The sequence below is a fragment of the Galeopterus variegatus genome, unplaced genomic scaffold, assembly GCF_000696425.1.
Source record: "Galeopterus variegatus unplaced genomic scaffold, G_variegatus-3.0.2 Scaffold8996, whole genome shotgun sequence".
In the NCBI taxonomy this organism is placed as follows: domain Eukaryota; kingdom Metazoa; phylum Chordata; class Mammalia; order Dermoptera; family Cynocephalidae; genus Galeopterus; species Galeopterus variegatus.
This window is the reverse complement of record NW_007735107.1, coordinates 40447-55766: the sequence shown is the minus strand read 5'-3', so window position 1 is coordinate 55766 and position 15320 is coordinate 40447. Positions and strand designations below refer to the sequence as shown.

General features: G+C 35.1%; 1 protein-coding gene across 1 annotated transcript in view; it reads right to left on the bottom strand.

Annotated features, from left to right (window-relative positions):
* Positions 1-553: 553 nt before the first annotated feature.
* LOC103608936 (uncharacterized protein KIAA0825-like) overlaps positions 554-15320 on the bottom strand; it is a gene marked incomplete at its 5' end in the record, with an annotated part of 52635 nt that continues 37868 nt past the window's right edge. The window contains 4 exons of the mRNA XM_008593324.1: positions 554-652; positions 2411-2569; positions 6409-6565; positions 10578-10986. Of these exons, the coding sequence (XP_008591546.1) occupies positions 554-652; positions 2411-2569; positions 6409-6565; positions 10578-10986 (824 nt within the window). The remainder of the gene's footprint in view (positions 653-2410; positions 2570-6408; positions 6566-10577; positions 10987-15320) is intronic.

The window sequence follows — 15320 nt, the reverse complement described above, 5'->3', positions numbered from 1 at the left end:
CTGGTGTGGGGGTGTGTGTGTGTGTGAAAAATAATGTGCAATTGAGGCTATAGCAAGAGAGTGCCAAAATTACTGACTGAAAAGTGAAAAATTCAATCATGACAATTTGTTTTATATGTTTCCCCTGATTAGACTGGTTGATTTGGCGTGGCATTTTCTATGCATTCATTAAATTTCTGTAAACAAAGGTATGGTATTATAATGACATTCAAGTTAATAACTTTTGGTGTTCACAATAGTAAACTATTAAATATACAAAGTCAAAAAATATTTAAAGTTCATATTAAAATAAACTAATTTCATCTTGGAAACAAATTGTACTGCCTTTTGCAAATGTTCACTATGGAAAATAGCATTTAGAAAGTACGGTATACTCATATCATTTTAGCCATATTTTCTTAAAATGTGAAAGTAGACAGGGAGAAAATAAAAGAGATTCCCCTGCTAATAAAACATTTTCACTTTTCCCAAGAGAATGCTAGTAAAATGTATGTGTACACACACACAGACACACCCTTTTCTCCCAACCAGATCCCCAAGATCCCAAATCTTATTACCTGTTTTTGAGCAGTACACTGAAGGTCATCTTATCCAGTCCCAGATAATTTGGCAGCAAGTTTGACCAATTCCAGTTCCATTTTGTTATGGCTGACTGTTGATAAATGAGAACACACTATTGTTAGTTATTAATCAGAGTTAATATGATCAGTAAATTAAAGCTCCAGCTGTGATAGACTAACTAAGAAGGAGGGGGGTCCAGAACAAGGACTTAGACAGATAACATCAATCATGTCCACAGAAGAAGGTTTTTATTCCAATAAGACAGCAATTAATTTATAGATCCATTTGGGGATGTAGTCATTATTTATAAAAATATAAATCAATTTCTTGAGTCGTTATTCTTCCAACTGTTAATGGAATTTGCCCAACAAGTTTCTCTGAAAGGGTGACTCTTTGAAAAGCAAAGCAAAATAATTGATAACTTTTTTATATATCATATCAATTTATAGTTTGCTTTTTTTGTAGCATAGAAAAGTTTGATTAAAAAAACAAGCTTAGAAGTACTAAAACTCAAATTATAAAACATGGCTTAATTAGAGAGTGATAGTAATGGTACTTTTTTGATTTAAAAAAATGCTTTCAAGGAGAGATTATAAGGCTGTAAATGTAAATAATGTAAATGATTCTTTTTTTCTCATTTACAGATAATTTCACAACAGAGTTAAGAGAAATATTACTGTGAAAATAATCTCATAACTCAGAAGTCAATAAAATATGCCATTTATTTAAATGAAGTGAGGATAATTTAAGAGCAATGTAATATACAACACAGGAAAGCAGTCTAATAAATTCAAACTTATACATTATTTTTGGTTTTAAAGTATTATAGATGCTTATGCTCTTTAAAACTAAATAGTTTTGATAATAAGAGTCCAGGCTGATGTTTAAAATCCAACAAGAGCTATTCCCTGTCACCTGCTGATTAATCGAGCCCTACAATTCTGTCATAGAGCAGGAGAATTCTGCCCTGGGTTGTCAGCATTTGAAGGTCTTATTCTACTACAGTATTGATGAATGTAGACTAGAGCTGTAACAGGCATGGTAAAAATATTATCTGCATGCCAAATTAGGCCATTGTTTTAATTTTTATTTTCATCAGAGCTCTAGGTCAAGCAATCCTTCTCTTCTGCCCTGTTAGTTCAAATTGTCTGTCAAGAGGTTTCTGGGAAAAGCCACCAAAAGAATGAACAAAGCAAAAGCAACTGTAGATTTCAAATACTGTGGAAGAAAGATGATCTTTTTAATGTAACTACTGAAACAAGCAGCTTAAACAATGGTATAATGTGACATTAAGAAATGTGTGGTGTTTATCACATTGATTTTATTCCAAATATCCTGACTTTAAGATGATTAGCAAATTCATTTTAAATTTGGGAATGTGTCTAAGCTTATGAAAAGCAAATTTACTTCATGCCACTTAAAATCAGAGCTCAGTGCTCTACTGCAATTAGTTTTAAACTATTTTATAATTTACCTGATGCAATTCATAAAGATTGCAAGGTGTTTAGTGAGCATCTATATTGGGAGGTAAGGGGTGGCAAGGGAGGCCTTCTGTAGACATAGCCTTCTATAGATGTTCCCTCTGCCTCTGGTAAACTGACCAGGTTTAAAGCTAAGTTTTACAGACCAAACATATGAATCAGCTTGACCAATAGAAAGAAGGTAAAATAACTATTAAAAGTCAATTTGTATGGACCACATAAATAAGAACAAGGTCTTTTGCTTGCTAAAAAAAAAAAAAAAAAAAAAAAAGCTTATGAGTAAATATTCATATACAAAGTATTTTTTTTCTTATTTGTGTAAAGAAACCACACATTTAAATTAAACTTACCATTTAATTTTCACATACCTGATCTAGCATGTTTTCACGAAACACCTTATACACATGGAAAGGGTTGAAGGCAGAAGGCTGATTTTCCACACTCCTCAAGGTTGTCTTTAAAGGTCGGATAGGTAATGGCTTTTTCTCAGAACCATTCATAGAAAACAGCTGTTCTTTTAAATATTCCTTCAAGGAAAAAAATTACAAATCTTCTTGGTGAGAAGCATACACTCCCTTTAAAAATAAACTGATCAATATCCAAGTTTATCCTTTCAGCACATTTGCTAGATTACAGTATATTACTTGTCTCAGAAAGAATACATTTTCAGAAGATACATAGCAGAGTACCAATCAGCATTGCAATAAACCCATCAAAAATAGGTTTACCTAATATATAATACAAACTAGAAAGCCATTTAACAAACTCATATAATGAATGTACGCTTGATATATCAGAATCTTTTGAGCAGGCATTGTCTTGTCATTGGTTCATCATGTCTGGTTACCAAAACTTAACTCAGGTGTACGATTATGCACAGTAAAAGATTGCTCATTCATTCATTAAGTGTAGTTGCTACCTACTTAGGCTCTGCAGAACACTAAGTACTCTATTTAACTGCAAGCAGTCTCTTTCCATGCAGAACTAATTATAATGCAAGCTCCTAAATTCTACTTCCATGCTGTGGACTGAAAAACAGAAGCTCAAAATATGTCATTTTAATCCCCCAACTGCCCATGCAAGCCTGGGGAAAAAAAGTCAGCCTAGTGCATTATCCATCATTTTCCATCCATAAATAAACAAGATGAACAAAGACAACAAATTAAACAAATTAAAATGACTAAAAGTTTCCCATCAACTAACAAATGCTTACTATTAATAAACAAGTCATTTAATAAATAAAAAATAAAAATGTCATCTATGTCACAATGTAACTTTTTTTCTTTGAGGTTCAGAATGTTAGAGCTGAAAAGGACTTCAGAGGTCATCTAGAAAACCCTTGCTACTCAAAGTCTGGTGCAGAGGACACCAGAATCAGCCTTACCAGGGAGCTTGTTAGAAAAGCAGAATCTTGGACCCCACTGAATCAGAATCTGCCTGTTAACAAGAATTCCCAGGAAATTGGTAGGCATATGAAAATTTCAGAAAGTCTAGCCAAACACCACACTCAGTGGTTGTCCCTGCAAGGTCAGCGGACAAGCCTGAGGTTGCATTGGGTGAGTGGTAAAGTTGGGGCAAGAAGCCAATTATCTGGTCTCAGTTCCTGGTGCTTTTTCCTCTGCCCCTATAACTGTATGAATACCCACTGTGTTCATTGTGGAAGGCAAACTTCAGATCCTAAAACCCTAAAAATCTAAGGAAACCACTACTTAAGCTAATAATATTAGTAATTTCTTAAACTTGCTCTTTGTAGAGCGTATGTCTTTAGAAAAATTAATTCTATAGTTTCTGACAGAGTGACACACACACACACATGAACTCTTAATAAATATTGTTAGATAACCCATCAGAAAAGAATTTTATACCTAAATTTAGATTATGGAACAGAAACATAATTTTTCTCCATCATGATTTCTCCATTATAATTTATGTAAATAAAATTTTAAAAAGAAAAATAATATTCTCTCTTCATTGGAAAAAATTGCTTTGTTTTGGCTAAAACAAATCTTTCTTAATCTTTTTTAACTGATTTCCTTTACATAGCTATATTTTGATTTTTGTTTATTTCCACTATTTTTTGTTTGTTTTCACATGATTTTGTTTCCACGATTCAAAAAAGAGAAAGTGCTCTGTTGCCAGTGGTGAACAAATGGCATTTTCTCCCTTGTTAATATTTGCTATATTGATATGGGCCACTACCCCTCCTTAAAAACCTAAGATTCTTTCACTGTGACATTGCTTTAATCAGATTCACCACTAATCAGGGATTTTCTTGAGAAGATTCCCCTTCTTTCTTGAACACCTTGCATTATTTCCATACTCATTTCTCCCTCTACTTCTTTCCACTTAAGAGCTCCATCATTATGATGGCTTCAACTATCAGACTCATTGAAGACCACCAAATCTACAGGCACGACCCCTCTCATCTGTGCTCATGGCCAGGACCTCAGCTACAATTGGACTTTTTTTTGTTTGGACATCTTCCCTTTAAAATGGGTTTGAAGATGAAGAAAGCAGCATCTTTAAACCCATTTTCCCTCCTAACTTCTCTTTCTCTATCAATGGCCCACCCATTCTTCTCCTTCCTTTGGCCAGCCCTAAATTACATTTTTGAGTAATATTTAGCAGCACATCTGAATAGCACATCTGAAGGTGCTTAAGACTCATAGCATTCCTTGTCAAATGAGCAAACATCATGATGCAATTTTACCTATAGCACCGCAATTCCTCACGGTATAAAAGCAGTCTGTACCAGTCTCTTAGTCACTGTTGTGTTGATTGGGTTTATTAGCTGTATTTTTATAATAGTCACAAGACAAAGGTCTGCTACTTTTTTTGCTTCTCACCTCACCTAATATTATTCATCTTACCGTGCAGCACCCTGCCTCACTCAGCACAGTAAATCACTAAACACTTAGCTCAACATCCCATCTGATAGACATTGCCATATTAGTAAATATATTCAGCTGTAACAAAAGAAAAATCATAACTTTGAGCTTAATTGATCAAAATGTGGTGGACCCCCAGTGAAGATCTCAAAGTGTAACCTGTTCAGAACCACTGCGTCAGAGTTACACGAATTTTAGAAGGGAAGAACAACAGCCTTTGGCTTTCCAGAATATACCAGATAACTGATGGCCAATAAATACCCAACTTAATTTCTGATAATTTTGCTTGTTGGTAATTACTGATCTTTTTTGTATTATGGACCTTTTAACAATAGGACTGTTCTATCAGCTTGGCAATCTATACCAGTCCTTATCATCCTCAGAGCTATGATAATGCCACTTTACTAAGGATCTAAGGATAATCATAAGGCAATATCTTTCCTCAGCATTCACAATTACTTTGGCCAATGTGGGTGTGGCCACGTGGATATACCCGTGAGGAACATGACTTCCCAGTGGAATCTTTCAGTTAGCCAAGGCCAGGAGTTCCTGAGTTTCCCAAATAGAAACTCCAGGCAAACTGTGTGGGATCATTAGCAAGAGTGAATAGGTTGTGTTACTTTGTAACAATTACATTTATATAAGTGAGATGTAAATGCTGTCATAGAATTTGATTCATTCCTTGGAAATGTAGTTTTTAAGGCCTACGTCACTTGAATAAAACACTATTCACATTATTTGTATTATACAGTTTTTACTGTTCCAAAAAACACATTCAGCTGTTTGCACAATAAACATCATTACAGGTGCCACATTCTAATTCAGATGCATATGATCAAATTAAAACCTGATGAAGTTAGTGAACTTATATTGTCTCAAGTAAATAAGCTGAGGTGACCTGCTATTTACATTTTTGCTAAAACAGCCAAAACCATACAAGGTCAGGAGCTTAATCAAGCAAAGAGATGGACAGGCTTGACGCGGGATTCTAACCAGTGTCTGTGCATTAATGAATTTTCTTGGGTTAATCTGATTCAATAGTCTTCTGAAGTTTTTTCATTATGTAAGAAATCTCCAACTTCACCAACACAAGTACGAATACCATGTATTCAGAAAAAGTACTATGCCTCTCTTCAGAAAATTCATTTCACAAATACCAGATTTTAACATCAGCTTAACGGTCACAAACATACAATTCCCAAACTACACCTCTAGTCTGTACAATTCAGATCTGAACTGAGTTTATGAGCCATGGTATTGTTTAAACCATATAAATAAAACCTACATTGTTTCGGTGAAGCTTTTTCTGTACAAATGCAGAACAGCCGGGCTTAATAGATTGTATTAATAATGCAATACTGAGTTTGGTATTGACTTTAAGAAGTATTATCACCTCCTTGACTAACCCTTAGCTGCCAGCAGACGCTGCCTCAGGCCAGTACACACCTAATTGCTCGGTAAAAAGGCCGTTTCCCTACCTCATTGAGCCGCATGATGTGATAAATTTGCCTCAGGTACTCGCAGCCACCTGGTTTGTGGCAAAGATCCAGGACCATCGTGTTTATTTTCTGCTCAGTCAGTTCAAGAGCAATATCTCCTTCTAAGGCTGTGGTTTTCTCTATTGTCATAAGTGCACTAAATACAAAGAAAGCATACATATAACAGTAGTGAAGAATTGTAAAGATGGAAAATAATCAAAAAGACTGAGTGTGGAGAGTCCATGTAAATCTCATATTCAAAGTACCTATAAAGACTTTGTTCAAATACCCTTTCAAACTGCTGCTGCTCATATAAACAGTGCCTTAGAATTAAGCACCTGAAAGCATTTCTAAAAACTGAATCGTTTCTTTTAAAACATTTCTTGATTGCATTTATACTTCTATCTATAAAACATTTTCCCATTACTGCAATTGTTGAAATTGCTATAATCATGGGATGAAAACAAAACATTTCTTTTTGAGAACATGTAAGAAATAATTTGTATTTTCTCTCTGAGGATAAAAATTATCTCTGATGCCAGAAATAGCTTTGGTATTCTGTCTTTTGTAGATTCCTCTTTACACCTGTCTTAGAGCACATTAAGGACTAATTAAAGTGTCAAAAAGGGGAACCTATTACGCTAAATACAGGCTGGGTGCTTCATGGCAGTGTGCTTACCACTGGGTATTTTAAATTGGCCTTTGACACTTGTTGCCTTTTAAAAATATATGCCCCCTCTCGTGTTTCTTTTCTGTTAACAGATACTTAGCAAAAGTCACTACACTGATTATTCTTCCAGCAAAAGGATCTACTACCACACTAGGGATGTGCAAGATGTATGTAGCTCTGAAACATTTCTTTAGAAGAATCCATACAGCTATTCTTGATTCTGAACATTATTTACCTGGAAATAATGGATGACATAAAAGTTTAAGTTTCTTAAGCATCTCAAACTATACCAGTGCAAAAAAATTATGCTATTCAACTTACATCAACTATATTCCGCACTAATTTTTCTTTTTACAATTGCTATTAGGATCATTTCAGGCTTTGCAATCTAGGTGTTCTTAAGAAAACTCAGTTTCCCACTGTTTCCCAGACTAAATGAAATGTACGTGGTGTAATCAGCTGTATACTGCAGTTCATTATGGAGATTTTGCCATGATTATAAAATTAGTTCTGCTAAGAGTCAGTGCCACTGACCTGAAGACTGAACCAAATGATACCCAGCTGGTGGACATTAACTTTGATATTGCTTCCACATGTAGCTTGAAAACATCCTTCTCAACCAAAAAAAAAAAAAAGGAACTCGGTTATACAAACCTTGTTAAAAAATAAAGCAAATCCTGCTTTAACTTAGTATTCATTAGCTAGAGTAAATTTAAAAAATTTTTAAAAAGACCTTGTTACAAAAAGAAGTTTGCAAATATCATTTTGAAGCTGCATACAGGCTGCAAGCAAAATTTCTTGTCAAGTTTTGTAGAAGCTGACATTGAAAAAGTTGAGGCCCTCTGACAAAGGAGTATCTCAGTGTCAGCCCCTGAATTGTATCCTTTCCTGTCCATCACTGTGCAGGTGAAGCAAATGATTGGATTCAGTCAATGCTATGATTAATGAGTTCCTCTCTGGATTTGGGACTGCCTATCAATCATGTCATTAGGGAGAATGTGCCCTGAAAGAGGCAGACCTTAGCCAAGGAATAACTGCATTAATCTTAATCTGTATATGCACCCAGCCAGCCAAGTCAGGGTCACCATGATGAAAAACAATAATCTTCAACTCGACAAATTACTTTGCAAAGACAGACATTTCTTTACTTTTTGGGCTGTGTGTTCTCCAGAATCTAAGTTGACTGTTTACAGCTTGAGTGTTACTACAAAGTGAAGGTTATTTTAATGAATAGTAATGCTTTCAGGCAGTATGCAAGACAGGCAACACTTAGAGCTGCCACTTTTTCCACTGCAGTTATTTTCACCATTTCCATAAAATTAAACTTGAATCTGGATGCAAGTGAAAGAAATCTAGCTAAATTATATAACATTTCAAGATAAACTTCACAAGGAATTAAGACTTAATCTATCTTAACAGAACTACTTCAGTTTAAATGCTTATATAACCATATTTTCTTTTAATTAAGGTAAAGCCAAGGCAACCCTCTGCCTCATATAGACATCATGGTTTCAGATACATTTTTTCCTCATAGTATAGATCTATGAACTAAAAGATCAATTTGTGAGAAATACTTAGAGGTGGAAGTTCACTTGTATATCAGATAATCAATATGAAATCAAAGTCCAGAAGAAATATTCCTATAGCACCCAGATTCTGTAAGAGCTTATCTAAAATGAGGTAAGTCAAATTTAACTTTTTCAAATAAATGCCATAAATAAATATGCACTTTTGTATTGATTTCATGGAGAAGTTGAGAAAGGCACAGCACTATGCTAATTACATAATTATTCAGAAACTTCGAGGGCTGTAACAACATTTTTAGATTAGCAATTCTTCATTTTCGATGTATGTTGTAAGAGAAAGCTAAGTAATTTTTTGGCTTATTGCTAATGAGCCAAATATTAGCTAGACCACTTCCTACTATAGAAGATACCAGATGTGTTGGTGCTGTTCATAAAACTTAAATTAAAATCAACTTTAAAGGAAAAAAATTAACTTATGAATTCCTGTTTTTAGCCCTAGGTATATTACTTAGACATTGCTTTAAATGGATTTTATTTAATAGAGGGGTTCCTAAATCAGCAGTGTCAAAAATTAAACTTTGTAACTATGATCAGATCTACTCTTTTTATTCTTCTCTTTTTCTCTCCCTTTTATAACCACTGCCATGGATAATGACATCTGGCCTTAATCTTTAGTCATTGGATTAATGCCTGTAAATTGGTATTGAATACAAATATAAAGATTAAGAAGGCCACTCAGTGTTACTAAGCATTTGCCTAACTGCTATGGTTATTCCTACCCATGGAACACTCCAGAAGTAAATATCTAGAAGTATGACAAGACCAGGAAAATCATGATTACCTACTTGTTCCTATTTGGATTAATATAAAGTCTTTTAGATTAACATAGACAAGTAAAGAGTATTAGTTATCATAATACTAACAAGTGAATACAATGTATTTTAATAGTTTATATATTAAAAATGCTTACTACTTCTAAGCTTGATGCTAAGAATTTTACAAATGTTATTTTTCAAAACAACTCTATCAACTTGCTATCATCACTGAAACTAAGCCTTTGAGAGATTCAGTAACTTGCACAAGATGACCCATTTACAAGGGATTTGCACTTGCCCATCTGATTCCAAAACCTGAGTAACCATATTTCAAGTGATTTTTAGTCATGTCAGCAGAAAGTTATACTAGTACCTGCTAGCAACATGATAATATTTTAAAAGAATGGGGGACTGTGGGGGGGGGTGTTTAAAAAAGGCGCTGACTTATTGATCTGGAGACCATCTGAACCAGAATTCCTTTATGAATATCATGCAATTCTGTACCTGAAGACTAATTTTAAGACAAGAGGACTCTATGTACATATTTAAATTCATCAGGGACCCTTAAAAATCTTTGCAATACCACAAATCACTTAGCTCTTGGTGACAAATCTATGAGAAGGCTGACATTTTCATACAGAAACAGCTGGGTGTGTTTATAGCCTGAGTGTGATATGCCCCAGTTGCCCTCTGGGATTCTTACATTACCAGATGAAAAATGTGTACCTTTTTGACAATCAGGTACACAGAAAGCAATAAAAAGCCTTTCATATCCATTAATTCCTTCTTAATTTAATCTCCATGCCCAATCCATTTACAAAATGCTTCAGGCTTTCACTAGATACCTGTTTGCACACCAAAAAGGAGTGAAACTAAATTCTCCTGAGTTTAACTACCATTCTTTTAATCAGAAACCTTAAGATAGACTAAACACATATAATGTTCCAGTGTATCAATGGAGTTCAAATTTTAAGACAAGGAACGTCTAACAATCCACTTAATGGGATACTTATCTTTTTCTACATTCATCAACATTCCAATGAATTTAGCAAAATGACCACTGCTGCCCATCTTACAATATTTTGTTGTTGTTTATCGGTGGTTTTATTATTGTGAAAGTATTTGGTGAAATTCAATGAAAGAAAAACATTGCTTTACCATTCAGTGCTCAGTTTCCTTGCTTTCAACAATTGGCGTTCAATCCAGTTGGGCTTTTGCTGCTCAATGCTCTGTACGACCTTGTGTGTCACTTGATTAGGGCTACTTGTCTGCTGTCCCATGATGCTTTCCAAACACACACAAATTAAACTGAGTTTCTCTTTACTCCATCTGTCAAGGGAGGCACCTGTTAAAAGTTCCACAGTGTTTCCATCCTCAAATATCTGACATATAATTACAATCAAGTTCCAGACAAGCAGGCCAGCTTTCTTCAATTCAACAAAATTTTTTGACATTTTTCTCTCCGACAGAAAAAAGAAGTATTTAATTGAGGGAGGCAAACATGCAATCACTGTAGGTAACTTGCTGATTACAATAGATACTGCTTGAGCAGCAAGTCTTGTGAAGCCTGGGGAAGAAAAGAAAGAAAAGGTATGATTAATATTAGCATTTGCATTCCATCACTGTGTGGTTTTGTGTTGTGTTGGGATGTCTAATTTTTGTGGAGAAAATTGCTGAGAAGAGCAAGTGCTTGACATATTCTGAAAGAACTCTACCGGGGTCTCCTGCAATACTGCCTTAAATTCCCCCAATTCCAAACCTGGGTTTTTTCCTCCCATAAGTGAAGATTAGAAAATGCAGATTATAATTTTTATTTTTATCTTCTCAGACTGGAGTTTTGAAGGACCTAGATGCCCTCCTAATTAACAAAGTCTGCAAAGGTGCTCCAGTTGGACCTCTTTGTGGCCTTTGATATTTCTGAGTCCCACTTTAGTCCTCCTCCTCCCTTGGAATCCATGATAGACTCATCCCAGCTCTTCTGAGGACTGTCCCCTCTCCTTTTAGTTCTCAGTCTAAATGTCACCTCCTCAGATAGCCTTAACTCACCATCCGATCTAAAGCAGTCCCTTCACACCCTTCCCATCTTAGTTCCCAGTCCCTCTCTATCACCGAACCCCATTTTGTTGCCTGTATTGCAGTACTTACCATTATCTAATAATTATCTCCTTTATCTGTCCATTAGCTGTCACTCTGCACTAGAAATAGAAGCTCCATGAGGGAATTACTGTATTCTCAGCACTTAGTACGTCATATATAATAGTTGTTCAGTAAATATTTTTTTAATAAATGAGACAATAAACTGGTTCATGTATACCTCCATGCTTCTTTGTGTCCATGCTAGTTCCACCTTCTACTAACACCTCTTAAATGTGAGTATTTGCTAAAAAATCCTTGGACTTTGGGCAGATGATTCTACATGCGCTCCCTGGATTTGTGCTATTTCTCTGAAGGACGTATCCATCCATCTCCTCTAGATCAGGGTTTCTCAACTTTGGTACTATTGCCATTTTGGGCTGGATAATTCTTTGTTGTGAGGAGCTGTCCTGTGCACCGTAGAATGTTTAGCAGCATTTTCTTTCTTTCCTTTTTTTTTTTACTCCTTGTTCTCTGGAGGGACCCGTGTTCCAGTGAAGGCAATTTGGGAGATGCTGACCTAGGTGATATTTAATGTTTAAAACCACTTTTTAAGTAGTTAAGTAAACTTTATTTACAAGTCAGTATCCTTAGCAGCATTTTTGGCCTCCACTCACTAGATGCCAGTAGCATACCCCTCAGTTGTGACAATCAAAAATGTCCCCAGGGGGCAAAATCATCCCTGGTTGAGAACCACTCTTCTAGATGATTTCAGAATCTTCACTCTTAGCCTTTCTCCAGGGTTGCAATCCTACAATTCCAGCTCCCTGTTGGGCATTCCTCTTCTCTTTATTAACTCAATATAACTAAAACTAAATGCACTGCCTTTCTTCCAAACTGAATGGGCCCTTTTTCCCTCCTTCCCTTTCTTTCTTTCCTTCCTTTTAAATGTTCCTTTTGATCCTTCATACCCAAACAGTGATCAGCACTGATAAATCTACATACCCCCTCATCTCTGACATCCAGTTTCTCCTTGCTGGGACTAGGTTTACAGCCTAGTTCAAGCCTTTCCTCATGAATTGCTCCTGGACTATTGAAGTACTCTTTTAACTTCACTCCCTGCTCCAGGCTATGTCCAGACCCTCCTCTGCACTGTAAATTCATATACGGTGAATTTTATTATCCAATTTCTCTGCTACAATTGTCTTAGCCGCTTTCCACTATTATTAGATCAGTCTCTGGAGACTTGCTGTCAGAAAAACACTCCACAGTCCAGCCTCAGCCTGTTTCTATGAACCTTCTCTCCGAGACCTTCAACAGGCTTTATCCTCTTTGCTCTTATGATTCTGAATATCTCATTACTCTCAATGGAATGCCCTCTCTCTCCATGGTCTCCCATATTCCTCAACTATTAGTTCAAAGTCCTTTCCCTTCTTATGAATTTATTTGAATATATTATCCATATGATCATTTTGGTAATTAGGTCCATAATGGGTTATGTTGTGTCATCTCTTGTATTATCATCTATTATTATTTATATTTATGTAGTCATTTATGTCTTCATGAGTTGTCATTACTGCTAGACTGAAAGCTCCTCTATGAGTGTGGGAAAAAAAATCTCTTAGGTTCTAGAGTATTTCACAAAGCCAGACACAATGTTTTAATCCACTATGTACATAATTGAATTTGAACAATGAAACTGAATGAGAAGCCAAAAACAGGTAGCTTTGAATTTTTCAGTAAAACAATCTTTACTGTTTTTACTCAACAAAAATAATAACAAAATAATGTGAAACTTTTTTCAAGGTATTTGTTACATTTAAAGAAATCACTGCTTCAAGAAAGGAAAAAGTCTCTTGGAAAACATATGTCTAATCTAGTGACTCCTCTGAAATTCATCACAATTTTTTTTTTTTTTTTTGGTCCTTTTTGAGACCGGCCGCACCGCGCTCAGCCAGTGAGCGCTGTGAGCGCACCGGTCATCCCTATATAGGATCCGAACCCGCAGCAGGAGCGCTGCTGCGCTCCCAGTGCCACACTCTCCTGAGTGCGCCCCGGTCTCAGCCCTGAAATTCATCACAATTTAAGAGTCACTTTAAAAATTAACTGGAGGACTCTTTATACATTTGTTAAAATTGGGTCCAACACATATTTGAATAATCTTATATAAGACTGTCATACTGAACAAGACAATAAATGTAAAAGCACCTAGCTCAGTACCTGGTAAAAATTAGTTCCTTGATAAATGTTTTCTTTTTATTCAAATGAATATGTTTACGTGCGGCTTAGAGTATAGATAAAGCAAATTAAGAAACTCCCTTATTACCTCTCTTCTTTGTGTTCTCAATTATTTTAATTGTCTTATTTTTCTTCATGTGTTTATGTCTCATACTCCCTATTCTACTGTCAAGTATTTGACTTAAAAGGTTGTATCTTATATTCCCTCTATCCTAAAGAGGGTTTAACCAAAGATACTGAGCAAACATTTGACAATCTGAGTAGATATCAGGTAAAGATTACCAATTCTCTTCACACCTGCACTTCTACTGATGTTTTATAAACCCTGAGGATTCCAGGTGCTCAAATCCCCAACTACTTCATTAAAGCTTAAGGCAAATTCCAATCAGGACCTTTAGGCTGATGACAAATTAATAAATCCATTCTACTAATAACAAGGGCTCTGAATCTATGATGATGTTAACAACACACTAGGGGAGGGATCTTTTAATACTGCCACACACTTGTTTTTCTTTATTTAAATAAGCTGACTCCTGGCTAAGTCACATACATGTAATATATTGTAGGAGCCATCCCAATGTTAGAGCTGATAAAGTGTGGAAAAAAAGTATGTCTTAGAATGAATGCAAAATGATATGTATACTGATGTATTTATCATTTCTTCCTTCTTACCCATGTCCTACTGTGATACCATATTTGTGGATTATAAAACATGCAAAAAGGAAATTTACAACAAATGAGGTAAAGAAAAAACAATATCTTAAAGTTAATTTTTACACTTTTATTTATTAGTGGTTCAAAATATCAATGGCAATTTGTCATGAGGATAATCTGATTTAACATGCTTTCTTATTTTTAAAATCTGGGCTTAACACTTCATGATACAAAGGTCAGGTTATAAGTTCAGTTTGTTTCAATACCAGGTTTTAATGGCTGTCATAGGTGAAAAAGCCACGAAGGATCATATATGGATCCACAAAGTGTATCATTAGCTGTGCTTACAAAGTCACAACATTAGTTTTTCAGTCTTAACCACCAAATAAGAAGAGGCTGTTGTTGAAATTTTACTAATCAATATCCATCATCCATGACATCAAGTAGTTGTTCTTGCAAACAAATTGAAACATATTTCATTTTTATATTTTTAAAAACAAAGTTCAAAAATTACTGAAACTCTTCATCTGGAATATTTTAAGTCATGTTAGAAAATTCTATTTCCAGGTTCTTAAGTGTGCAGATATGATATTTTATAGGTGATATTGGTTTTTATAAAGCTAGTATCTCTGGTTTTTATAAAATATACTATATTAATGACTTCGATAGCATATTGTGTATTTCTGTCATCAATTTCTTTCTCAACAACCTGCATGTCAACAATGGCATGGATACGTTTCCATATTGTTATGGAAGCCATGTTTCAAATGATTTTCCCACATACGTTTCCTTTCTTTTTTTGTTCAAATCTGATTGGATCATCACTGTTTTACCTTACAATATGGCTGAGAAAGAGCTCATATTAGAACAGAAATAAGTGTAAGCTTTTTCACTTTGTCATTGTTTGCAGTGCATTCCCAGGATTAGTTTCAAACT